Source organism: Oncorhynchus keta, chromosome 4 (genome assembly GCF_023373465.1).
Source record: "Oncorhynchus keta strain PuntledgeMale-10-30-2019 chromosome 4, Oket_V2, whole genome shotgun sequence".
In the NCBI taxonomy this organism is placed as follows: domain Eukaryota; kingdom Metazoa; phylum Chordata; class Actinopteri; order Salmoniformes; family Salmonidae; genus Oncorhynchus; species Oncorhynchus keta.
In genome coordinates this window covers 3,352,610-3,379,737 of record NC_068424.1, presented here as the reverse complement: position 1 = coordinate 3,379,737, position 27,128 = coordinate 3,352,610, and the positions used below count along the sequence as shown (strand labels likewise).

The 27,128-nt window shown below is 46.2% G+C and overlaps 1 protein-coding gene and 1 long non-coding RNA gene across 4 annotated transcripts in view; one reads left to right on the top strand and one right to left on the bottom strand.

Annotated features, from left to right (window-relative positions):
- LOC127916524 (divergent protein kinase domain 2A) overlaps positions 1–27,128 on the top strand; it is a 160,600-nt gene that overhangs the window by 114,206 nt on the left and 19,266 nt on the right. The window contains exon 3 of the mRNA XM_052498671.1: positions 26,431–26,734. Within this exon, the coding sequence (XP_052354631.1) occupies positions 26,431–26,734 (304 nt within the window). The remainder of the gene's footprint in view (positions 1–26,430; positions 26,735–27,128) is intronic.
- On the bottom strand, positions 23,878–26,346 carry LOC127916554 (uncharacterized). 3 transcript variants are annotated; one of them, XR_008095341.1, is made up of 4 exons: positions 26,258–26,346; positions 25,531–26,035; positions 25,331–25,497; positions 23,878–24,442 (listed from the first exon to the last, which is right to left on the bottom strand). It is a non-coding gene; the product is annotated as an uncharacterized LOC127916554 (long non-coding RNA). The 3 variants fall into 3 exon arrangements; XR_008095340.1 differs by having other exon boundaries at positions 23,879–24,442; positions 25,627–25,779; positions 26,226–26,321; XR_008095339.1 differs by having other exon boundaries at positions 23,881–24,442; positions 25,627–26,035.

The window sequence follows — 27,128 nt, the reverse complement described above, 5'->3', positions numbered from 1 at the left end:
GATACTGGCGCCATGGCAACAGCAGTAGCGGTGGGTGTGTTGGGGACAGGATACTGACTCCATGGCAACAGCAGTAGCGGTGGGTGTGTTGGGGACAGGATACTGACTCCATGGCAACAGCAGTAGCGGTGGGTGAGTTGGGGACAGGATACTGACTCCATGGCAACAGCAGTAGTGTTGGGGACAGGATACTGACTCCATGGCAACAGCAGTAGCGGTGGGTGTGTTAGGGACAGGATACTGGTATACTATTGGGACCTTACTATTGTCCTCATGCTATTGCTGGGTGAAATGGCCTAAAAATCTTAGCTCTTTTTTTCCCCTTAACTCGTGGGCTATTCACAATAAACAATTCAAGTCGGAAGTTTACATAAACCTTAGCCAAGTACATTTTAAATTCAGTTTCTCACGTTTCCTGACATTTAATCCTTGTAAAAATTCCCAGTTTTAGGTCAGTTAGGATCACCACTTTATTTTAAGAACGTGTAAGGTCATACTAATAGTAGAAAGAATTAATTATTTCAGCTTTTATTTCTTTCATCACATTCCCAGTGAGTCAGAAGTTTACATGCACTCAATTAGTATTTGGTAGCATTGCCTTTAAATTGTTTAACTTGGGTCAAGTGTTTCAGGTATCCTTTAACAAGCTTCCCACAAGAAGTTGGGTGAATTTTGGCCCATTCCTCCTGACAGAGCTGGTGTAACTGAGTCAGGTTTGTAGGCCTCCTTGTTCGCACACACTTTTTCAGTTCTATCCACAAATGTTCTATGGGATTGAGGTCAGGTCTTTGTGATGGTCACTCCAATACCTTGACTTTGTTGTTCTTAAGCAATTTTGCCACAACTTAGTCTTGAGATCTTGCTTCAATATATCCACATGAATTTCCTTCCTCATGATGCCATCTATTTTGTGAAGTGCACCAGTCCCTCCTGCAGCAAAGCACCCCCACAACATGACGCTGCCACCCCCTGCTTCATGGTTGGGATGGTGTTCTTCGGCTTGCAAGCCTCCCTCTTTTTCCTCCAGAAATAACGTTGGTCATTATGGCCAAACAGTTCTATTTTTGTTTCATCAGATCAGAGGATATTTCTCCGAAAAGTATGATCTTTGTCCCCATGTGCAGTTGCAAACTGTAGTCTTGTCTTTTTTATGGCAGTTCTGGAGCAGTGGCTTCTTCCTTGCTGAGCGGCCTTTCAGGTTATGTCGATATAGGACTCGTTTTACTGTGGATATAGATACTTTTGTACCTGGTTCCTCCAGCATCTTCACAAGGTCCTTTGCTGTTGTTCTGGGATTGATTTGCACTTTTCGCACCAAAGTACGTTCCTCTCTAGGAGACAGAACGCATCTCCTTCCTGAGCGGTATGACGGCTGCGTGGTCCCATGGTGTTTATACTTGCGTACAATTGTTTGTACAGATGAACCTGGTCCCTTCAGGCATTTGGAAATTGCTCCCAAGGATGAACCAGACTTGTGGAGGTCTATAATCTTTTTTCTGAGGTCTTGGCTGATTTATTTTGATTTTCCCATGATGTCAAGCAAAGAGGCCCTGAGTTTGAAGGTAGGCCTTGAAATGCATCCACATGTACACCTCCAATTAACTCAAATGGTGTCAATTAGCCTATCAGAAGCTTCTAAAGCCATGACATCATTTTCTGGAATTTTCCAAGCTGTTTAAAGTCAACTTAGTGTATGTAAACTTCTGACCCACTGGAATTGTGATCCAGTGAATGATAAGTCAAATAATCTGTCTGTAAACAATTTGTCTAGTGGTCGAGCAACAACCAATCAGCTCCTTCAGTAACCGGGAGTGTCTAGTGGTCGAGCAACAACCAATCAGCTCCTTCAGTAACCGGGAGTGTCTAGTGGTCGAGCAACAACCAATAAGCTCCTTCAGTAACCGGGAGTGTCTAGTGGTCGAGCAACAACCAATCAGCTCCTTCAGTAACCGGGAGTGTCTAGTGGTCGAGCAACAACCAATCAGCTCCTTCAGTAACCGGGAGTGTCTAGTGGTCGAGCAACAACCGATCAGCTCCTTCAGTAACCGGGAGTGTCTAGTGGTCGAGCAACAACCAATCAGCTCCTTCAGTAACCGGGAGTGTCTAGTGGTCGAGCAACAACCAATCAGCTCCTTCAGTCGGGAGCAACAACCAATCAGCTCCTTCAGTAACCGGGAGTGTCTAGTGGTCGAGCAACAACCAATCAGCTCCTTCAGTAACCGGGAGTGTCTAGTGGTCGAGCAACAACCAATCAGCTCCTTCAGTAACCGGGAGTGTCTAGTGGTCGAGCAACAACCAATCAGCTCCTTCAGTAACCGGGAGTGTCTAGTGGTCGAGCAACAACCAATCAGCTCCTTCAGTAACCGGGAGTGTCTAGTGGTCGAGCAACAACCAATCAGCTCCTTCAGTAACCGGGAGTGTCTAGTGGTCGAGCAACAACCAATCAGCTCCTTCAGTAACCGGGAGTGTCTAGTGGTCGAGCAACAACCAATCAGCTCCTTCAGTAACCGGGAGTGTCTAGTGGTTGAGCAACAACCAATCAGCTCCTTCAGTAACCGGGAGTGTCTAGTGGTCGAGCAACAACCAGCTCCTTCAGTCAGCTCCTTCAGTAACCGGGAGTGTCTAGTGGTCGAGCAACAACCAATCAGCTCCTTCAGTAACCGGGAGTGTCTAGTGGTCGAGCCAAATCAGCTCCTTCAGTAACCGGGAGTGTCTAGTGGTCGAGCAACAACCAATCAGCTCCTTCAGTAACTGGGAGTGTCTAGTGGTCGAGCAACAACCAATCAGCTCCTTCAGTAACCGGGAGTGTCTAGTGGTCGAGCAACAACCAATCAGCTCCTTCAGTAACTGGGAGTGTCTAGTGGTCGAGCAACAACCAATCAGCTCCTTCAGTAACCGGGAGTGTCTAGTGGTCGAGCAACAACCAATCAGCTCCTTCAGTAACCGGGAGTGTCTAGTGGTAACGGGAGTGTCTAACAACCAATCAGCTCCTTCAGTAACCGGGAGTGTCTAGTGGTCGAGCAACAACCAATCAGCTCCTTCAGTAACCGGGAGTGTCTAGTGGTCGAGCAACAACCAATCAGCTCCTTCAGTAACCGGGAGTGTCTAGTGGTCGAGCAACAACCAATCAGCTCCTTCAGTAACCGGGAGTGTCTAGTGGTCGAGCAACAACCAATCAGCTCCTTCAGTAACCGGGAGTGTCTAGTGGTCGAGCAACAACCAATCAGCTCCTTCAGTAACCGGGAGTGTCTAGTGGTCGAGCAACAACCAATCAGCTCCTTCAGTAACCGGGAGTGTCTAGTGGTCGAGCAACAACCAATCAGCTCCTTCAGTAACCGGGAGTGTCTAGTGGTCGAGCAACAACCAATCAGCTCCTTCAGTAACCGGGAGTGTCTAGTGGTCGAGCAACAACCAATCAGCTCCTTCAGTAACCGGGAGTGTCTAGTGGTCGATGAACAACCAATCAGCTCCTTCAGTAACCGGGAGTGTCTAGTGGTCGAGCAACAACCAATCAGCTCCTTCAGTAACCGGGAGTGTCTAGTGGTCGAGCAACAACCAATCAGCTCCTTCAGTAACCGGGAGTGTCGTGGTCGAGTCAGCTCCTTCAGTAACTGGGAGTGTCTGGTCGAGCAACAACCAATCAGCTCCTTCAGTAACCGGGAGTGTCTAGTGGTCGAGCAACAACCAATCAGCTCCTTCAGTAACCGGGAGTCAGTCAGTAACCGTGGTGGTCGAGCAACAACCAATCAGCTCCTTCAGTAACAACGCTCCTTCAGTAACCGGGAGTGTCTAGTGGTCGAGCAACAACCAATCAGCTCCTTCAGTAACCGGGAGTGTCTAGTGGTCGAGCAACAACCAATCAGCTCCTTCAGTAACCGGGAGTGTCTAGTGGTCGAGCAACAACCAATCAGCTCCTTCAGTAACCGGGAGTGTCTAGTGGTCGAGCAACAACCAATCAGCTCCTTCAGTCACCAGGGAGTGTCTAGTGGTCGAGCAACAACCAATCAGCTCCTTCAGTGACCGGGAGTGTCTAGTGGTCGAGCAACAACCAATCAGCTCCTTCAGTCACCAGGGAGTGTCTAGTGGTCGAGCAACAACCAATCAGCTCCTTCAGTAACCGGGAGTGTCTAGTGGTCGAGCAACAACCAATCAGCTCCTTCAGTAACCGGGAGTGTCTAGTGGTCGAGCAACAACCAATCAGCTCCTTCAGTAACCGGGAGTGTCTAGTGGTCGAGCAACAACCAATCAGCTCCTTCAGTAACCGGGAGTGTCTAGTGGTCGAGCAACAACCAATCAGCTCCTTCAGTAACCGGGAGTGTCTAGTGGTCGAGCAACAACCAATCAGCTCCTTCAGTAACCGGGAGTGTCTAGTGGTCGAGCAACAACCAATCAGCTCCTTCAGTAACCGGGAGTGTCTAGTGGTCGATGAACAACCAATCAGCTCCTTCAGTCACCAGGGAGTGTCTAGTGGTCGAGCAACAACCAATCAGCTCCTTCAGTAACCGGGAGTGTCTAGTGGTCGAGCAACAACCGATCAGCTCCTTCAGTCACCGGGAGTGTCTAGTGGTCGAGCAACAACCAATCAGCTCCTTCAGTAACCGGGAGTGTCTAGTGGTCGAGCAACAACCAATCAGCTCCTTCAGTCACCAGGGATGGGGCTAGGTCTTTGTGGAAGGCAAGTGACTCATGTATCGGTGTAAACTATAAAAATGGACGTTACACACTGTGTATCACATTTAACAAACCAAACATTCAAATACCATCATAGAAGGTCAAGTAAAAAACCCGTCCGTGCATCAATTCCTATACATAGTAATGTACGGTTCAAATCAAATCAAATGTATTTATATAGCCCTTCGTACATCAGCTGATATCTCAAAGTTCTGTACAGAAACCCTGCCTAAAACCCCAAACAGCAAGCAATGCAGGTGTAGAAGCACGGTGGCTAGGAAAAACTCCCTAGAAAGGCCAAAACCTAGGAAGAAACCTAGAGAGGAACCAGGCTATGTGGGGTGGCCAGTCCTCTTCTGGCTGTGCCGGGTGGAGATTATAACAGAACATGGCCAAGATGTTCATAAATGACCAGCATGGTCGAATAATAATAAGGCAGAACAGTTGAAATTGGAGCAGCAGCACGGCCAGGTGGACTGGGGACAGCAAGGAGTCATCATGTCAGGTAGTCCTGGGGCATGGTCCTAGGGCTCAGGTCCTCCGAGAGAGAGAAAGAAAGAGAGAAGGAGAGAATTAGAGAAGGCACACTTAGATTCACACAGGACACCGAATAGGACAGGAGAAGTACTCCAGATATAACAAACTGACCCTAGCCCCCCGACACATAAACTACTGCAGCATAAATATTGGAGGCTGAGACAGGAGGGGTCAGGAGACACTGTGGCCCCATCCGAGGACACCCCCTGACAGGGCCAAACAGGAAGGATATAACCCCACCCACTTTGCCAAAGCACATCCCCCACACCACTAGAGGGATATCTTCAACCACCAACTTACCATCCTGAGACAAGGCTGAGTACAGCCCACAAAGATCTCTGCCATGGCACAACCAGGCAGGCAGAGTACAGGCTCTACTAGGTTGCCACATTACAGGCTCTACTAGGTTACCACATTACAGGCTCTACTAGGTTACCACATTACAGGCTCTACTAGGTTACCACATTACAGGCTCTACTAGGTTGCCACATTACAGGCTCTACTAGGTTACCACATTACAGGCTCTACTAGGTTACCACATTACAGGCTCTACTAGGTTACCACATTACAGGCTCTACTAGGTTACCACATTACAGGCTCTACTAGGTTACCACATTACATTATACAGGCTCTACTAGGTTACCACATTACAGGCTCTACTAGGTTACCACATTACAGGCTCTACTAAGTTACCACATTACATTCTACAGGCTCTACTAGGTTACCACATTACAGGCTCTACTAGGTTACCACATTACAGGCTCTACTAGGTTACCACATTACAGGCTCTACTAGGTTACCACATTACAGGCTCTACTAGGTTACCACATTACAGGCTCTACTAGGTTACCACATTACAGGCTCTACTAGGTTACCACATTACATTCTACAGGCTCTACTAGGTTACCACATTACAGGCTCTACTAGGTTACCACATTACAGGCTCTACTAGGTTACCACATTACAGGCTCTACTAGGTTACCACATTACATTCTACAGGCTCTACTAGGTTACCATATTACAGGCTCTACTAGGTTACCATATTACAGGCTCTACGAGGTTACCATATTACAGGCTCTACTAGGTTGCCACAGTACAGGCTCTACTAGGTTACCATATTACAGGCTCTACGAGGTTACCATATTACAGGCTCTACTAGGTTACCACATTACAGGCTCTACTAGGTTACCATATTACAGGCTCTACTAGGTTACCATATTACAGGCTCTACGAGGTTACCATATTACAGGCTCTACTAGGTTACCACATTACAGGCTCTACGAGGTTACCACATTACATTCTACAGGCTCTACTAGGTTACCATATTACAGGCTCTACTAGGTTACCACATTACAGGCTCTACTAGGTTACCACATTACAGGCTCTACTAGGTTACCACATTACAGGCTCTACTAGGTTACCATATTACAGGCTCTACGAGGTTACCATATTACAGGCTCTACTAGGTTACCACATTACAGCCTCTACTAGGTTACCACATTACAGGCTCTACTAGGTTACCACATTACAGGCTCTACTAGGTTACCATATTACAGGCTCTACTAGGTTACCACATTACAGGCTCTACTAGGTTACCATATTACAGGCTCTACTAGGTTACCATATTACAGGCTCTACGAGGTTACCATATTACAGGCTCTACTAGGTTACCATATTACAGGCTCTACGAGGTTACCATATTACAGGCTCTACTAGGTTACCATATTACAGGCTCTACTAGGTTACCACATTACAGGCTCTACTAGGTTACCACATTACAGGCTCTACTAGGTTACCACATTACATTCTACAGGCTCTACGAGGTTACCATATTACAGGCTCTACTAGGTTACCACAGTACAGGCTCTCCTAGGTTACCACATTACAGGCTCTACTAGGTTACCACATTACAGGCTCTACGAGGTTACCACATTACAGGCTCTACTAGGTTACCACATTACATTCTACAGGCTCTACTAGGTTACCACATTACAGGCTCTACTAGGTTACCACATTACATTCTACAGGCTCTACTAGGTTACCACATTACAGGCTCTACTAGGTTACCACATTACAGGCTATACTAGGTTACCATATTACAGGCTCTACGAGGTTACCACATTACAGGCTCTACTAGGTTACCACATTACAGGCTCTACTAGGTTACCATATTACAGGCTCTACGAGGTTACCACATTACAGGCTCTACTAGGTTACCACATTACATTCTACAGGCTCTACTAGGTTACCACATTACAGGCTCTACTAGGTTACCACATTACAGGCTCTACTAGGTTACCACATTACATTCTACAGGCTCTACTAGGTTACCACATTACAGGCTCTACTAGGTTACCACATTACAGGCTCTACTAGGTTACCACATTACAGGCTCTACTAGGTTACCATATTACAGGCTCTACTAGGTTACCACATTACAGGCTCTACTAGGTTACCACATTACAGGCTATACGAGGTTACCACATTACAGGCTCTACTAGGTTACCATATTACAGGCTATACTAGGTTACCACATTACATTCTACAGGCTCTACTAGGTTACCACGTTACAGGCTCTACTAGGTTACCACATTACAGGCTCTACTAGGTTACCACATTACAGGCTCTACAAGGTTACCACATTACAGGCTCTACTAGGTTACCACATTACAGGCTCTACTAGGTTACCACATTACAGGCTCTACTAGGTTACCACATTACAGGCTCTACTAGGTTACCACATTACAGGCTCTACTAGGTTACCACATTACAGGCTCTACTAGGTTACCACATTACAGGCTCTACTAGGTTACCATATTACAGGCTCTACTAGGTTACCACATTACAGGCTCTACTAGGTTACCACATTACAGGCTCTACTAGGTTACCATATTACAGGCTCTACTAGGTTACCATATTACAGGCTATACTAGGTTACCACATTACATTCTACAGGCTCTACTAGGTTACCATATTACAGGCTCTACTAGGTTACCACATTACATTCTACAGGCTCTACTAGGTTACCACATTACAGGCTCTACTAGGTTACCACATTACATTCTACAGGCTCTACTAGGTTACCACATTACAGGCTCTACTAGGTTACCACATTACAGGCTATACTAGGTTACCACATTACATTCTACAGGCTCTACTAGGTTACCACATTACAGGCTCTACTAGGTTACCACATTACAGGCTCTACTAGGTTACCACATTACATTCTACAGGCTCTACTAGGTTACCACATTACAGGCTCTACTAGGTTACCACATTACATTCAGGCTCTACTAGGTTACCATATTACAGGCTCTACTAGGTTACCACATTACAGGCTCTACCAGGTTACCACATTACAGGCTCTACTAGGTTACCACATTACATTCTACAGGCTCTACTAGGTTACCACATTACAGGCTCTACTAGGTTACCACATTACAGGCTCTACTAGGTTACCTTATTACAGGCTCTACTAGGTTACCACATTACATTCTACAGGCTCTACTAGGTTACCACATTACATTCTACAGGCTCTACTAGGTTACCACATTACAGGCTCTACTAGGTTACCACATTACATTCTACAGGCTCTACTAGGTTACCACATTACAGGCTCTACTAGGTTACCACATTACAGGCTCTACTAGGTTACCACATTACATTATACAGGCTCTACTAGGTTACCACATTACAGGCTCTACTAGGTCACCACATTACAGGCTCTACTAGGTTACCACATTACAGGCTCTACTAGGTTACCACATTACAGGCTCTACTAGGTTACCATATTACAGGCTCTACTAGGTTACCACATTACAGGCTCTACTAGGTTACCACATTACAGGCTCTACTAGGTTACCACATTACAGGCTCTACTAGGTTACCATATTACAGGCTCTACTAGGTTACCACATTACAGGCTCTACTAGGTTACCACATTACAGGCTCTACTAGGTTACCACATTACAGGCTCTACTAGGTTACCACATTACAGGCTCTACTAGGTTACCACATTACAGGCTATACTAGGTTACCATATTACAGGCTCTACTAGGTTACCACATTACAGGCTCTACTAGGTTACCACATTACATTCTACAGGCTCTACTAGGTTACCACATTACAGGCTATACTAGGTTACCATATTACAGGCTCTACTAGGTTACCACATTACAGGCTCTACTAGGTTACCACATTACAGGCTCTACTAGGTTACCACATTACATTCTACAGGCTCTACTAGGTTACCACATTACAGGCTATACTAGGTTACCATATTACAGGCTCTACTAGGTTACCACATTACAGGCTCTACTAGGTTACCATATTACAGGCTCTACTAGGTTACCACATTACAGGCTCTACTAGGTTACCACATTACAGGCTCTACTAGGTTACCACATTACATTCTACAGGCTCTACTAGGTTACCACATTACAGGCTATACTAGGTTACCATATTACAGGCTCTACTAGGTTACCACATTACAGGCTCTACTAGGTTACCATATTACAGGCTCTACTAGGTTACCACATTACAGGCTCTACTAGGTTACCACATTACATTCTACAGGCTCTACTAGGTTACCACATTACAGGCTATACTAGGTTACCATATTACAGGCTCTACTAGGTTACCACATTACAGGCTCTACTAGGTTACCATATTACAGGCTCTACTAGGTTACCACATTACAGGCTATACTAGGTTACCACATTACAGGCTCTACTAGGTTACCACATTACAGGCTCTACTAGGTTACCACATTACAGGCTCTACTAGGTTACCACATTACAGGCTCTACTAGGTTACCACATTACAGGCTCTACTAGGTTACCACATTACAGGCTCTACTAGGTTACCATATTACAGGCTCTACTAGGTTACCACATTACAGGCTCTACTAGGTTACCACATTACATTCTACAGGCTCTACTAGGTTACCATATTACAGGCTCTACTAGGTTACCATATTACAGGCTCTACAGGTTACCATATTACAGGCTCTACTAGGTTACCACATTACATTCTACAGGCTCTACTAGGTTACCATATTACAGGCTCTACTAGGTTGCCACATTACAGGCTCTACTAGGTTGCCACAGTACAGGCTCTACTAGGTTACCACATTACATTCTACAGGCTCTACTAGGTTACCATATTACAGGCTCTACTAGGTTACCATATTACAGGCTCTACTAGGTTACCACATTACAGGCTCTACTAGGTTACCACATTACAGGCTCTCCTAGGTTACCACATTACAGGCTCTACTAGGTTACCACATTACAGGCTCTACTAGGTTACCACATTACAGGCTCTACTAGGTTACCACATTACAGGCTATACTAGGTTACCACATTACAGGCTCTACTAGGTTACCATATTACAGGCTCTACTAGGTTACCACATTACATTCTACAGGCTCTACTAGGTTACCATATTACAGGCTCTACTAGGTTACCACATTACAGGCTCTACTAGGTTACCACATTACAGGCTCTACTAGGTTACCACATTACATTCTACAGGCTCTACTAGGTTACCATATTACAGGCTCTACTAGGTTACCATATTACAGGCTCTACTAGGTTACCACATTACAGGCTCTACTAGGTTACCACATTACAGGCTCTACTAGGTTACCACATTACAGGCTCTACTAGGTTACCACATTACAGGCTCTACTAGGTTACCACATTACAGGCTCTACTAGGTTACCACATTACAGGCTATACTAGGTTACCACATTACAGGCTCTACTAGGTTACCACATTACAGGCTCTACTAGGTTACCACATTACAGGCTCTACTAGGTTACCACATTACAGGCTATACTAGGTTACCACATTACAGGCTCTACTAGGTTACCACATTACAGGCTCTACTAGGTTACCATATTACAGGCTCTACTAGGTTACCACATTACAGGCTCTACTAGGTTACCACATTACAGGCTCTACTAGGTTACCACATTACAGGCTCTACTAGGTTACCACATTACAGGCTCTACTAGGTTACCACATTACAGGCTCTACTAGGTTACCACATTACAGGCTCTACTAGGTTACCACATTACAGGCTCTACTAGGTTACCACATTACAGGCTCTACTAGGTTACCACATTACAGGCTCTACTAGGTTACCACATTACAGGCTCTACTAGGTTACCACATTACAGGCTCTACTAGGTTACCACATTACAGGCTCTACTAGGTTACCACATTACAGGCTCTACTAGGTCACCACATTACAGGCTCTACTAGGTCACCACATTACAGGCTCTACTAGGTCACCACATTACAGGCTCTACTAGGTTACCACATTACAGGCTCTACTAGGTTACCACATTACAGGCTCTACTAGGTTACCACATTACAGGCTCTACTAGGTTACCACATTACAGGCTCTACTAGGTCACCACATTACAGGCTCTACTAGGTTACCACATTACAGGCTCTACTAGGTTACCACATTACAGGCTCTACTAGGTTACCACATTACAGGCTCTACTAGGTTACCACATTACATTCTACAGGCTCTACTAGGTTACCACATTACAGGCTCTACTAGGTTACCACATTACATTCTACAGGCTCTACTAGGTTACCACATTACAGGCTCTACTAGGTTACCACATTACAGGCTCTACTAGGTTACCACATTACATTCTACAGGCTCTACTAGGTTACCACATTACAGGCTCTACTAGGTTACCACATTACATTCTACAGGCTCTACTAGGTTACCACATTACAGGCTCTACTAGGTTACCACATTACAGGCTCTACTAGGTTACCACATTACATTCTACAGGCTCTACTAGGTTACCATATTACAGGCTCTACTAGGTTACCACATTACAGGCTCTACTAGGTTACCACATTACAGGCTCTACTAGGTTACCACATTACAGGCTCTACTAGGTTACCACATTACAGGCTCTACTAGGTTACCAGGCTCTACTAGGTTACTACATTACAGGCTCTACTAGGTTACCACATTACAGGCTCTACTAGGTCACCACATTACAGGCTCTACTAGGTTACCACATTACATTCTACAGGCTCTACTAGGTTACCACATTACAGGCTCTACTAGGTTACCATATTACAGGCTCTACTAGGTTACCACATTACAGGCTCTACTAGGTTGCCACATTACAGGCTCTACTAGGTTACCACATTACAGGCTCTACTAGGTTACCACATTACAGGCTCTACTAGGTTACCACATTACAGGCTCTACTAGGTTACCATCTTACAGGCTCTACTAGGTTACCACATTACAGGCTCTACGAGGTTACCACATTACAGGCTCTACTAGGTTACCACATTACATTCTACAGGCTCTACTAGGTTACCACATTACAGGCTCTACTAGGTTACCACATTACAGGCTCTACTAGGTTACCACATTACAGGCTCTACTAGGTTACCACATTACATTCTACAGGCTCTACTAGGTTACCACATTACAGGCTCTACTAGGTTACCACATTACAGGCTCTACTAGGTTACCACATTACAGGCTCTACTAGGTTACCACATTACAGGCTCTACTAGGTTACCACATTACAGGCTCTACTAGGTTACCACATTACATTCTACAGGCTCTACTAGGTTACCACATTACAGGCTCTACTAGGTTACCACATTACAGGCTCTACTAGGTTACCACATTACAGGCTTACTAGGTTACCATATTACAGGCTCTACTAGGTTACCACATTACATTCTACAGGCTCTACTAGGTTACCACATTACAGGCTCTACTAGGTTACCACATTACAGGCTCTACTAGGTTACCACATTACAGGCTCTACTAGGTTACCACATTACAGGCTCTACTAGGTTACCACATTACAGGCTCTACTAGGTTACCACATTACAGGCTCTACTAGGTTACCACATTACAGGCTCTACTAGGTTACCACATTACAGGCTCTACTAGGTTACCATATTACATTCTTACAGGCTCTACTAGGTTACCACATTACAGGCTCTACTAGGTTACCATATTACATTCTACAGGCTCTACTAGGTTACCACATTACAGGCTCTACTAGGTTACCACATTACAGGCTCTACTAGGTTACCATATTACATTCTACAGGCTCTACTAGGTTACCACATTACAGGCTCTACTAGGTTACCACATTACATTCTACAGGCTCTACTAGGTTACCACATTACAGGCTATACTAGGTTACCACATTACAGGCTCTACTAGGTTACCACATTACAGGCTCTACTAGGTTACCACATTACAGGCTCTACTAGGTTACCACATTACAGGCTATACTAGGTTACCACATTACAGGCTCTACTAGGTTACCACATTACATTCTACAGGCTCTACTAGGTTACCACATTACAGGCTCTACTAGGTTACCACATTACATTCTACAGGCTCTACTAGGTTACCACATTACAGGCTCTACTAGGTTACCACATTACAGGCTCTACTAGGTTACCACATTACAGGCTCTACTAGGTTACCACATTACAGGCTCTACTAGGTTACCACATTACAGGCTCTACTAGGTTACCATATTACAGGCTCTACTAGGTTACCACATTACAGGCTCTACTAGGTTACCACATTACATTCTACAGGCTCTACTAGGTTACCACATTACAGGCTCTACTAGGTTACCATATTACAGGCTCTACTAGGTTACCACATTACAGGCTCTACTAGGTTACCACATTACAGGCTCTACTAGGTTACCACATTACAGGCTCTACTAGGTTACCACATTACAGGCTCTACTAGGTTACCACATTACAGGCTCTACTAGGTTACCATATTACAGGCTCTACTAGGTTACCATATTACAGGCTCTACTAGGTTACCACATTACAGGCTATACTAGGTTACCACATTACATTCTACAGGCTCTACTAGGTTACCACATTACAGGCTCTACTAGGTTACCACATTACATTCTACAGGCTCTACTAGGTTACCACATTACAGGCTCTACTAGGTTACCATATTACAGGCTCTACTAGGTTACCACATTACAGGCTCTACTAGGTTACCACATTACAGGCTCTACTAGGTTACCATATTACAGGCTCTACTAGGTTACCACATTACAGGCTCTACTAGGTTACCACATTACAGGCTCTACTAGGTTACCATATTACAGGCTCTACTAGGTTACCACATTACAGGCTCTACTAGGTTACCACATTACAGGCTCTACTAGGTTACCATATTACAGGCTCTACTAGGTTACCACATTACAGGCTCTACTAAGTTACCACATTACATTCTACAGGCTCTACTAGGTTACCACATTACAGGCTCTACTAGGTTACCATATTACAGGCTCTACTAGGTTACCACATTACAGGCTCTACTAGGTTACCACATTACAGGCTCTACTAGGTTACCACATTACAGGCTCTACTAGGTTACCACATTACAGGCTCTACTAGGTTACCACATTACAGGCTCTACTAGGTTACCACATTACAGGCTCTACTAGGTTACCACATTACAGGCTCTACTAGGTTACCACATTACAGGCTCTACTAGGTTACCACATTACATTCTACAGGCTCTACTAGGTTACCACATTACAGGCTCTACTAGGTTACCACATTACAGGCTCTACTAGGTTACCTTATTACAGGCTCTACTAGGTTACCACATTACATTCTACAGGCTCTACTAGGTTACCACATTACAGGCTCTCCTAGGTTACCACATTACAGGCTCTACTAGGTTACCACATTACATTCTACAGGCTCTACTAGGTTACCACATTACAGGCTCTACTAGGTTACCACATTACAGGCTCTACTAGGTTACCACATTACAGGCTCTCTAGGTTACCACATTACAGGCTCTACTAGGTTACCACATTACAGGCTCTACTAGGTTACCACATTACAGGCTCTACTAGGTTACCATATTACAGGCTATACTAGGTTACCACATTACATTCTACAGGCTCTACTAGGTTACTACATTACAGGCTCTACTAGGTTACCACATCACAGGCTCTACTAGGTTACCATATTACAGGCTCTACTAGGTTACCACATTACAGGCTCTACTAGGTTACCATATTACAGGCTCTACTAGGTTACCATATTACAGGCTCTACTAGGTTACCACATTACAGGCTCTACTAGGTTACCACATTACAGGCTCTACTAGGTTACCACATTACAGGCTCTACTAGGTTACCATATTACAGGCTCTACTAGGTTACCACATTACAGGCTCTACTAGGTTACCACATTACAGGCTCTACTAGGTTACCACATTACAGGCTCTACTAGGTTACCACATTACAGGCTCTACTAGGTTACCACATTACAGGCTCTACTAGGTTACCACATTACAGGCTCTACTAGGTTACCACATTACAGGCTCTACTAGGTTACCACATTACATTCTACAGGCTCTACTAGGTTACCACATTACAGGCTCTACTAGGTTACCACATTACAGGCTCTACTAGGTTACCACATTACAGGCTCTACTAGGTTACCACATTACAGGCTATACTAGGTTACCACATTACAGGCTCTACTAGGTTACCACATTACAGGCTCTACTAGGTTACCACATTACAGGCTCTACTAGGTTACCACATTACAGGCTCTACTAGGTTACCACATTACAGGCTCTACTAGGTTACCACATTACAGGCTCTACTAGGTTACCACATTACAGGCTCTACTAGGTTACCACATTACAGGCTCTACTAGGTTACCACATTACAGGCTCTACTAGGTTACCACATTACAGGCTCTACTAGGTTACCACATTACATTCTACAGGCTCTACTAGGTTACCACATTACAGGCTCTACTAGGTTACCACATTACAGGCTCTACTAGGTTACCACATTACAGGCTCTACTAGGTTACCACATTACAGGCTCTACTAGGTTACCACATTACAGGCTCTACTAGGTTACCACATTACAGGCTCTACTAGGTTACCACATTACAGGCTCTACTAGGTTACCACATTACAGGCTCTACTAGGTTACCACATTACAGGCTCTACTAGGTTACCACATTACAGGCTCTACTAGGTTACCACATTACAGGCTCTACTAGGTTACCATATTACAGGCTCTACTAGGTTACCACATTACAGGCTCTACTAGGTTACCACATTACAGGCTCTACTAGGTTACCACATTACATTCTACAGGCTCTACTAGGTTACCACATTACAGGCTCTACTAGGTTACCACATTACAGGCTCTACTAGGTTACCACATTACAGGCTCTACTAGGTTACCACATTACAGGCTCTACTAGGTTACCACATTACAGGCTCTACTAGTTTACCACATTACAGGCTATACTAGGTTACCACATTACAGGCTCTAATATGTTACCACATTACAGGCTCTACTAGGTTACCACATTACAGGCTCTACTAGGTTACCACATTACAGGCTCTACTAGGTTACCACATTACAGGCTCTACTAGGTTACCATATTACAGGCTCTACTAGGTTACCACATTACAGGCTCTACTAGGTTACCACATTACAGGCTCTACTAGGTTACCACATTACAGGCTCTACTAGGTTACCACATTACAGGCTCTACTAGGTTACCACATTACAGGCTCTACTAGGTTACCACATTACAGGCTCTACTAGGTTACCACATTACAGGCTCTACTAGGTTACCACATTACAGGCTCTACTAGGTTACCACATTACAGGCTCTACTAGGTTACCACATTACAGGCTCTACCAGGTTACCACATTACATTCTACAGGCTCTACTAGGTTACCACATTACAGGCTCTACTAGGTTACCACATTACAGGCTCTACTAGGTTACCACATTACAGGCTCTACTAGGTTACCACATTACAGGCTCTACTAGGTTACCACATTACAGGCTCTACTAGGTTACCACATTACAGGCTCTACTAGGTTACCACATTACAGGCTATACTAGGTTACCACATTACAGGCTCTACTAGGTTACCACATTACAGGCTCTACTAGGTTACCACATTACAGGCTATACTAGGTTACCACATTACAGGCTCTACTAGGTTACCACATTACAGGCTCTACTAGGTTACCACATTACAGGCTATACTAGGTTACCACATTACAGGCTCTACTAGGTTACCACATTACAGGCTCTACTAGGTTACCACATTACAGGCTCTACTAGGTTACCACATTACAGGCTCTACTAGGTTACCACATTACAGGCTCTACTAGGTTACCACATTACAGGCTCTACTAGGTTACCACATTACAGGCTATACTAGGTTACCACATTACAGGCTCTACTAGGTTACCACATTACAGGCTCTACCAGGTTACCACATTACATTCTACAGGCTCTACTAGGTTACCACATTACAGGCTCTACTAGGTTACCACATTACAGGCTCTACTAGGTTACCACATTACAGGCTCTACTAGGTTACCACATTACAGGCTCTACTAGGTTACCACATTACAGGCTCTACTAGGTTACCACATTACAGGCTCTACTAGGTTACCACATTACAGGCTCTACTAGGTTACCACATTACAGGCTCTACTAGGTTACCATATTACAGGCTCTACTAGGTTACCACATTACAGGCTCTACTAGGTTACCACATTACAGGCTCTACTAGGTTACCATATTACAGGCTCTACTAGGTTACCACATTACAGGCTCTACTAGGTTACCACATTACAGGCTCTACTAGGTTACCACATTACAGGCTCTACTAGGTTACCACATTACATTCTACAGGCTCTACTAGGTTACCACATTACAGACTCTACTAGGTTACCACATTACAGGCTCTACTAGGTTACCACATTACAGGCTCTACTAGGTTACCACATTACAGGCTCTACTAGGTTACCACATTACAGGCTCTACTAGGTTACCACATTACAGGCTCTACTAGGTTACCACATTACATTCTACAGGCTCTACTAGGTTACCACATTACAGGCTCTACTAGGTTACCACATTACATTCTACAGGCTCTACTAGGTTACCACATTACAGGCTCTACTAGGTTACCACATTACAGGCTCTACTAGGTTACCACATTACAGGCTCTACTAGGTTACCACATTACAGGCTCTACTAGGTTACCACATTACAGGCTCTACTAGGTTACCACATTACAGGCTCTACTAGGTTACCACATTACAGGCTCTACTAGGTTACCACATTACAGGCTCTACTAGGTTACCATATTACAGGCTCTACTAGGTTACCACATTACATTCTACAGGCTCTACTAGGTTACCACATTACAGGCTCTACTAGGTTACCATATTACAGGCTCTACTAGGTTACCATATTACAGGCTCTACTAGGTTACCACATTACATTCTACAGGCTCTACTAGGTTACCACATTACATTCTACAGGCTCTACTAGGTTACCACATTACAGGCTCTACTAGGTTACCACATTACAGGCTCTACTAGGTTACCACATTACAGGCTCTACTAGGTTACCACATTACAGGCTCTACTAGGTTACCACATTACAGGCTCTACTAGGTTACCACATTACAGGCTCTACTAGGTTACCACATTACAGGCTCTACTAGGTTACCACATTACAGGCTCTACTAGGTTACCACATTACAGGCTCTACTAGGTTACCACATTACAGGCTCTACTAGGTTACCACATTACAGGCTCTACTAGGTTACCACATTACAGGCTCTACTAGGTTACCACATTACAGGCTCTACTAGGTTACCACATTACAGGCTCTACTAGGTTACCACATTACAGGCTCTACTAGGTTGCCACATTACAGGCTCTACTAGGTTACCACATTACAGGCTCTACTAGGTTACCACATTACAGGCTCTACTAGGTTACCATATTACAGGCTCTACTAGGTTACCACATTACAGGCTCTACTAGGTTACCACATTACAGGCTCTACTAGGTTACCACATTACAGGCTCTACTAGGTTACCACATTACAGGCTCTACTAGGTTACCATATTACATTCTACAGGCCTCCTCATTTGTCTCTCTCTCTGTGTGTGTGTGTGTGTGTGTGTGTGTGTGTGTGTGTGTGTGTGTGCGTGTGCGTGTGTGTGCGTGTGTGTGGTCACGATAAGGGACTCTTACAACCGCTTCAGTGTGAGTTATCAAAAGCCCAGTGACCCCAGACTAGTCTTGGCAGAGTGGTAGCAGTGAAGTGAGAGAACAGAATGCAGGCTAATCGTCAGTTCGCTGACTAATCATTTGTTTAGTAAGTTACGCCACCTCTATCCCACAATTCCAGGCTCTGTGGCAAGAGTCCAGCTGTCTCTCGAAACACACACCACCACACTATGACATTTTCACAATGTATGTTTTTAAATAATTGAAACCTCATTAAAGTTTGAGCAAGAGACACTGCATTAATAATGAATCGCTTTCCCCTGATACCACAAATGGATGTGGTATTGGATGGCTACAGCTGTAAGGCGAGAGGCAAACTAACGAACTCCTACCTGCAATGACACTCGAGTTTCTCTCTGCTGTTAACGTCTCCGGCTACAGATACCAGCTGTCAGAGACACAGTGATTTAATACAACACACTGGTATCGCGGCTAGCAGGCGGGGCTCAGGTGGGCTCCGATAAATGTTGTTTTTTATTCAGTCTTGGCTTTGTAACAGTCGGAGGGAGAGAGGGCGGGGGAGAGGAAAAGAGAGGGAGTATAGTGAGTGATTGGGGAGGGGAGGGGTAGGGGGAGAGACAGAGAGAGAGAGGGAGACAGAGAGAGAGGTGAGAGAGAGAGGGGGAGAGAGAGAGGGGAGACAGAGAGAGGGAGACAGAGAGAGGGGGAGAGAGAGAGAGGGAGACAGAGAGAGAGACAGAGAGAGAGGCAGAGAGACAGAGAGAGACAGAGAGAGAGAGAGAGAGGGAAAAGAAAGAGCTGTAATGAGACAACCAATCCAGTTCCTCAGGGGGCTGCCCACTCAGCCAACTTCAGCTGCCTCAAACTCTACTCATTTCAGCCGTGTGTGTGTTTGTGTTTGCCTTACTGCAATATTGAAACTGATTCCTTCGAAGCCTCTCCTTCTCCTTGGCCGACGTGAGTAAAACATTTAAGCGTGTTAACCCTCACAGGGCTGACGGCCCAGACGGCATCCCCAGCCGCGTCCTCAGAGCATGTGCAGACCAGCTGGCTGGAGTGTTTACGGACATATTCAATCTCTCCCTACTTAGATGTAGGTGTATACAGTAGTTGTTAGATTCCTTGTTAAATATTACTGCATGGTCGGGAACTAGAAGCACAAGCATTTCGCTACACTCGCAATAACATCTGCTAACCATGTGACCAATAACATCTGCTAACCATGTGTATGTGACCAATAACATCTGCTAACCATGTGACCAATAACATCTGCTAACCATGTGATCAATAACATCTGCTAACCATGTGTATGTGACCAATAACATCTGCTAACCATGTGTATGTGACCAATAACATCTGCTAACCATGTGACCAATAACATCTGCTAACCATGTGACCAATAACATCTACTAACCATGTGACCAATAACATCTGCTAACCATGTGACCAATAACATCTGCTAACCATGTGACCAATAACATCTGCTAACCATGTGACCAATAACATCTACTAACCATGTGACCAATAACATCTACTAACCATGTGACCAATAACATCTGCTAACCATGTGACCAATAACATCTGCTAACCATGTGTATGTGACCAATAACATCTGCTAACCATGTGTATGTGACCAATAACATCTGCTAACCATGTGTATGTGACCAATAACATCTGCTAACCATGTGTATGTGACCATTAACATCTGCTAACCATGTGTATGTGACCAATAACATCTGCTAACCATGTGTATGTGACCAATAACATCTGCTAACCATGTGTATGTGACCATTAACATCTGCTAACCATGTGTATGTGACCAATAACATCTGCTAACCATGTGTATGTGACCAATAACATCTGCTAACCATGTGTATGTGACCAATAACATCTGCTAACCATGTGACCATTAACATCTGCTAACCATGTGACCATTAACATCTGCTAACCATGTGACCAATAACATCTGCTAACCATGTGACCAATAACATCTGCTAACCATGTGACCAATAACATCTGCTAACCATGTGACCAATAACATCTGCTAACCATGTGTATGTGACCAATAACATCTGCTAACCATGTGTATGTGACCAATAACATCTGCTAACCATGTGTATGTGACCAATAACATCTGCTAACCATGTGTATGTGACCAATAACATCTGCTAACCATGTGTATGTGACCAATAACATCTGCTAACCATGTGTATGTGACCAATAACATCTGCTAACCATGTGACCAATAACATATGCTAACTATGTGACCAATAACACATGCTAACCATGTGACCAATAACATCTGCTAACCATGTGACCAATAACATCTGCTAACCATGTGACCAATAACATATGCTAACTATGTGACCAATAACACATGCTAACCATGTGACCAATAACATCTGCTAACCATGTGACCAATAACATCTGCTAACCATGTGACCAATAACATCTGCTAACCATGTGACCAATAACATCTGCTAACTATGTGACCATTAACATCTGCTAACCATGTGACCAATAACATCTGCTAACCATGTGACCACCTCTACACTCTTACCACTAGGCTACCTGCCTCCTCTACACTCTAACCACTAGGCTACCCTGCCCCCCTCTACACTCTAACCACTAGGCTACCTGCCTCCTCTACACTCTAACCACTAGGCTACCCTGCCCCCTCTACACTCTAACCACTAGGCTACCTGCCTCCTCTACACTCTAACCACTAGGCTACCTGCCTCCTCTATACTCTAACCACTAGGCTACCTGCCTCCTCTACACTCTAACCACTAGGCTAGATGCCTCCTCTACACTCTAACCACTAGGCTACCCTGCCCCCCTCTACACTCTAACCACTAGGCTACCTGCCTCCTCTACACTCTAACCACTAGGCGACCTGCCTCCTCTACACTCTAACCACTAGGCTACCTGCCTCCTCTACACTCTAACCACTAGGCTACCTGCCTCCTCTACACTCTAACCACTAGGCTACCTGCCTCCTCTACACTCTAACCACTAGGCTACCTGCCTCCTCTACACTCTAACCACTAGGCTACTTGCCTCCTCTACACTCTAACAACTAGGCTACTTGCCTCCTCTACACTCTAACCACTAGGCTACCTGCCTCCTCTACACTCTAACCACTAGGCTACCTGCCTCCTCTAACCACTAGGCTACTTGCCTCCTCTACACTCTAACCACTAGGCTACCTGCCTCCTCTACACTCTAACCACTAGGCTACTTGCCTCCTCTACACTCTAACCACTAGGCTACCTGCCTCCTCTACACTCTAACCACTAGTCTACCTGCCTCCTCTACACTCTAACCACTAGGCTACTTGCCTCCTCTACACTCTAACCACTAGGCTACCTGCCTCCTCTACACTCTAACCACTAGGCTACCTGCCTCCTCTAACCACTAGGCTACTTGCCTCCTCTACACTCTAACCACTAGGCTACCTGCCTCCTCTACACTCTAACCACTAGGCTACCTGCCTCCTCTACACTCTAACCACTAGGCTACCTGCCTCCTCTACACTCTAACCACTAGTCTACCTGCCTCCTCTACACTCTAACCACTAGTCTACCTGCCTCCTCTACACTCTAACCACTAGGCTACCTGCCTCCTCTACACTCTAACCACTAGGCTACCTGCCTCCTCTACACTCTAACCACTAGGCTACCTGCCTCCTCTAACCACTAGGCTACCTGCCTCCTCTACACTCTAACCACTAGGCTACCTGCCTCCTCTACACTCTAACCACTAGGCTACTTGCCTCCTCTACACTCTAACCACTAGGCTACCTGCCTCCTCTACACTCTAACCACTAGTCTACCTGCCTCCACCCCCTAACCACTAGACTACTTGCCTCCTCTACACTCTAACCACTACGCTACCTGCCTCCTCTACACTCTAACCACTAGGCTAGATGCCTCCTCTACACTCTAACCACTAGGCTACCCTGCCCCCTCTACACTCTAACCACTAGGCTACCTGCCTCCTCTACACTCTAACCACTAGGCGACCTGCCTCCTCTACACTCTAACCACTAGGCTACCTGCCTCCTCTACACTCTAACCACTAGGCTACCTGCCTCCTCTACACTCTAACCACTAGGCTACCTGCCTCCTCTACACTCTAACCACTAGGCTACCCTGCCGCCTCTACACTCTAACCACTAGTCTACCTGCCTCCTCTACACTCTAACCACTAGGCTACTTGCCTCCTCTACACTCTAACCACTAGGCTACTTGCCTCCTCTACACTCTAACCACTAGGCTACCTGCCTCCTCTACACTCTAACCACTAGGCTACCTGCCTCCTCTAACCACTAGGCTACTTGCCTCCTCTACACTCTAACCACTAGGCTACCTGCCTCCTCTACACTCTAACCACTAGGCTACCTGCCTCCTCTACACTCTAACCACTAGGCTACCTGCCTCCTCTACACTCTAACCACTAGTCTACCTGCCTCCTCTACACTCTAACCACTAGTCTACCTGCCCCCTCTACACTCTAACCACTAGTCTACCTGCCTCCTCTACACTCTAACCACTAGGCTACTTGCCTCCTCTACACTCTAACCACTAGGCTACCTGCCTCCTCTACACTCTAACCACTAGGCTACCTGCCTCCTCTAACCACTAGGCTACTTGCCTCCTCTACACTCTAACCACTAGGCTACCTGCCTCCTCTACACTCTAACCACTAGGCTACCTGCCTCCTCTACACTCTAACCACTAGGCTACCTGCCTCCTCTACACTCTAACCACTAGGCTACCTGCCTCCTCTAACCACTAGACTACCTGCCTCCTCTACACTCTAACCACTAGGCTACCTGCCTCCTCTAACCACTAGGCTACCTGCCTCCTCTACACTCTAACCACTAGGCTACCTGCCTCCTCTACACTCTAACCACTAGACTACCTGCCTCCTCTACACTCTAACCACTAGGCTACCTGCCTCCTCTACACTCTAACCACTAGTCTACCTGCCTCCTCTACACTCTAACCACTAGTCTACCTGCCTCCTCTACACTCTAACCACTAGTCTACCTGCCTCCTCTACACTCTAACCACTAGTCTACCTGCCTCCTCTACACTCTAACCACTAGTCTACCTGCCTCCTCTACACTCTAACCACTAGGCTACCTGCCTCCTCTAACCACTAGGCTACCTGCCTCCTCTACACTCTAACCACTAGGCTACCTGCCTCCTCTACACTCTAACCACTAGGCTACCTGCCTCCTCTAACCACTAGGCTACTTGCCTCCTCTACACTCTAACCACTAGACTACCCTGCCTCCTCTACACTCTAACCACTAGACTACCTGCCTCCTCTACACTCTAACCACTAGTCTACCCTGCCTCCTCTACACTCTAACCACTAGGCTACCTGCCTCCTCTACACTCTAACCACTAGGCCACCCTGCCTCCTCTACACTCTAACCACTAGACTACCTGCCTCCTCTACACTCTAACCACTAGGCCACCCTGCCTCCTCTACACTCTAACCACTAGTCTACCTGCCTCCTCTACACTCTAACCACTAGGCTACCTGCCACCTCTACACTCTAACCACTAGTCTACCTGCCTCCTCTACACTCTAACCACTAGGCTACCTGCCACCTCTACACTCTAACCACTAGTCTACCTGCCTCCTCTACACTCTAACCACTAGGCTACCTGCCTCCTCTACACTCTAACCACTAGTCTACCCTGCCTCCTCTACACTCTAACCACTAGGCTACCTGCCTCCTCTACACTCTAACCACTAGGCTACCTGCCACCTCTACACTCTAACCACTAGTCTACCTGCCACCTCTACACTCGAACCACTAGTCTACCTGCCTCCTCTACACTCTAACCACTAGTCTACCTGCCTCCTCTACACTCTAACCACTAGGCTACCTGCCTCCTCTACACTCTAACCACTAGTCTACCTGCCTCCTCTACACTCTAACCACTAGGTTACCCTGCCTCCTCTACACTCTAACCACTAGTCTACCTGCCTCCTCTACACTCTAACCACTAGTCTACCTGCCTCCTCTACACTCTAACCACTAGTCTACCTGCCTCCTCTACACTCTAACCACTAGACTACCTGCCTCCTCTACACTCTAACCACTAGACTACCTGCCTCCTCTACACTCTAACCACTAGGCTACCTGCCACCTCTACACTCTAACCACTAGTCTACCCTGCCACCTCTACACTCTAACCACTAGGCTACCTGCCACCTCTACACTCTAACCACTAGGCTACCTGCCTCCTCTACACTCTAACCACTAGTCTACCTGCCACCTCTACACTCTAACCACTAGGCTACCTGCCACCTCTACACTCTAACCACTAGGCTACCTGCCTCCTCTACACTCTAACCACTAGTCTACCTGCCTCCTCTACACTCTAACCACTAGGCTACCTGCCTCCTCTACACTCTAACCACTAGTCTACCTGCCTCCTCTACACTCTAACCACTAGGCTACCTGCCTCCTCTACACTCTAACCACTAGGCTACCTGCCTCCTCTACACTCTAACCACTAGACTACCTGCCACCTCTACACTCTAACCACTAGTCTACCTGCCTCCTCTACACTCTAACCACTAGGCTACCTGCCTCCTCTACACTCTAACCACTAGTCTACCTGCCTCCTCTACACTCTAACCACTAGTCTACCTGCCTCCTCTACACTCTAACCACTAGTCTACCTGCCTCCTCTCTCTAACCACTAGACTACCTGCCTCCTCTACACTCTAACCACTAGGCTACCTGCCTCCTCTACACTCTAACCACTAGGCTACCTGCCTCCTCTACACTCTAACCACTAGGCGACCTGCCTCCTCTACACTCTAACCACTAGTCTACCCTGCCTCCTCTACACTCTAACCACTAGTCTACCTGCCTCCTCTACACTCTAACCACTAGTCTACCTGCCTCCTCTACACTCTAACCACTAGGCTACCTGCCTCCTCTACACTCTAACCACTAGGCTACCTGCCTCCTCTACACTCTAACCACTAGGCTACCTGCCTCCTCTACACTCTAACCAGGTTACATATACCTGTTTTCCTCTAATAACCCACATCCCTTCTCTCTCTCTCAGAGTTTCCCGTCAGACGAGGGCTGGCCGTTCGCCAAGTACCTGGGGGCGTGTGGTCGCGTGGTGGCGGTGAACTACGTCGGCGAGGAGCTGTGGTCTTTCTACAACGCTCCGTGGGACAAGAGGGTCGACCTGGCCCGACAGCTGATGGACATCGCTGAGCAGCTCACCAACAACGACTTTGACTTCGCCCTCTACCTGCTGGACGTGAGCTTCGATAACTTCGCCGTGGGGCCGCGGGACGGAAAGGTCATCGTGGTGGACGGGGAGAACGTCCTGGTGGCCGACAAGAGACTGATCAAACAGAGTGAGTTGGGGGGGGTTAGAGAGGTGGGTGGGGATAGAGAGGTGGGGGAGGTGTTGGAGGGGTAGAGAGGTGAGGGGGTAGAGAGGTGTGGGGGTGGGGGGTAGAGAGGTGTGGGGGGTGAGAGGTGTGGAGGGGGTAGAGAGGTGTGGGGGTAGAGAGGTGTGGGGGGGAGCTGAGAGTTGTGGGGGGGACATAGGTGTGGGGGTAGAGAGGTGAGGGGGTAGAGAGGTGTGGGGGGGTAGAGCGGTGTGGGGGTAGAGGGTGTGGGGGTAGAGAGGTGTGGGGGGGGTAGAGAGGTGTGGGGGGTAGTGAGGTGTGGGGGGGGAGAGATGTGTCATCGGTTCGAGGTGTGATACTAAGAGGTGTGGGGGGTAGCAAGGTGTGGGGGTAGAGA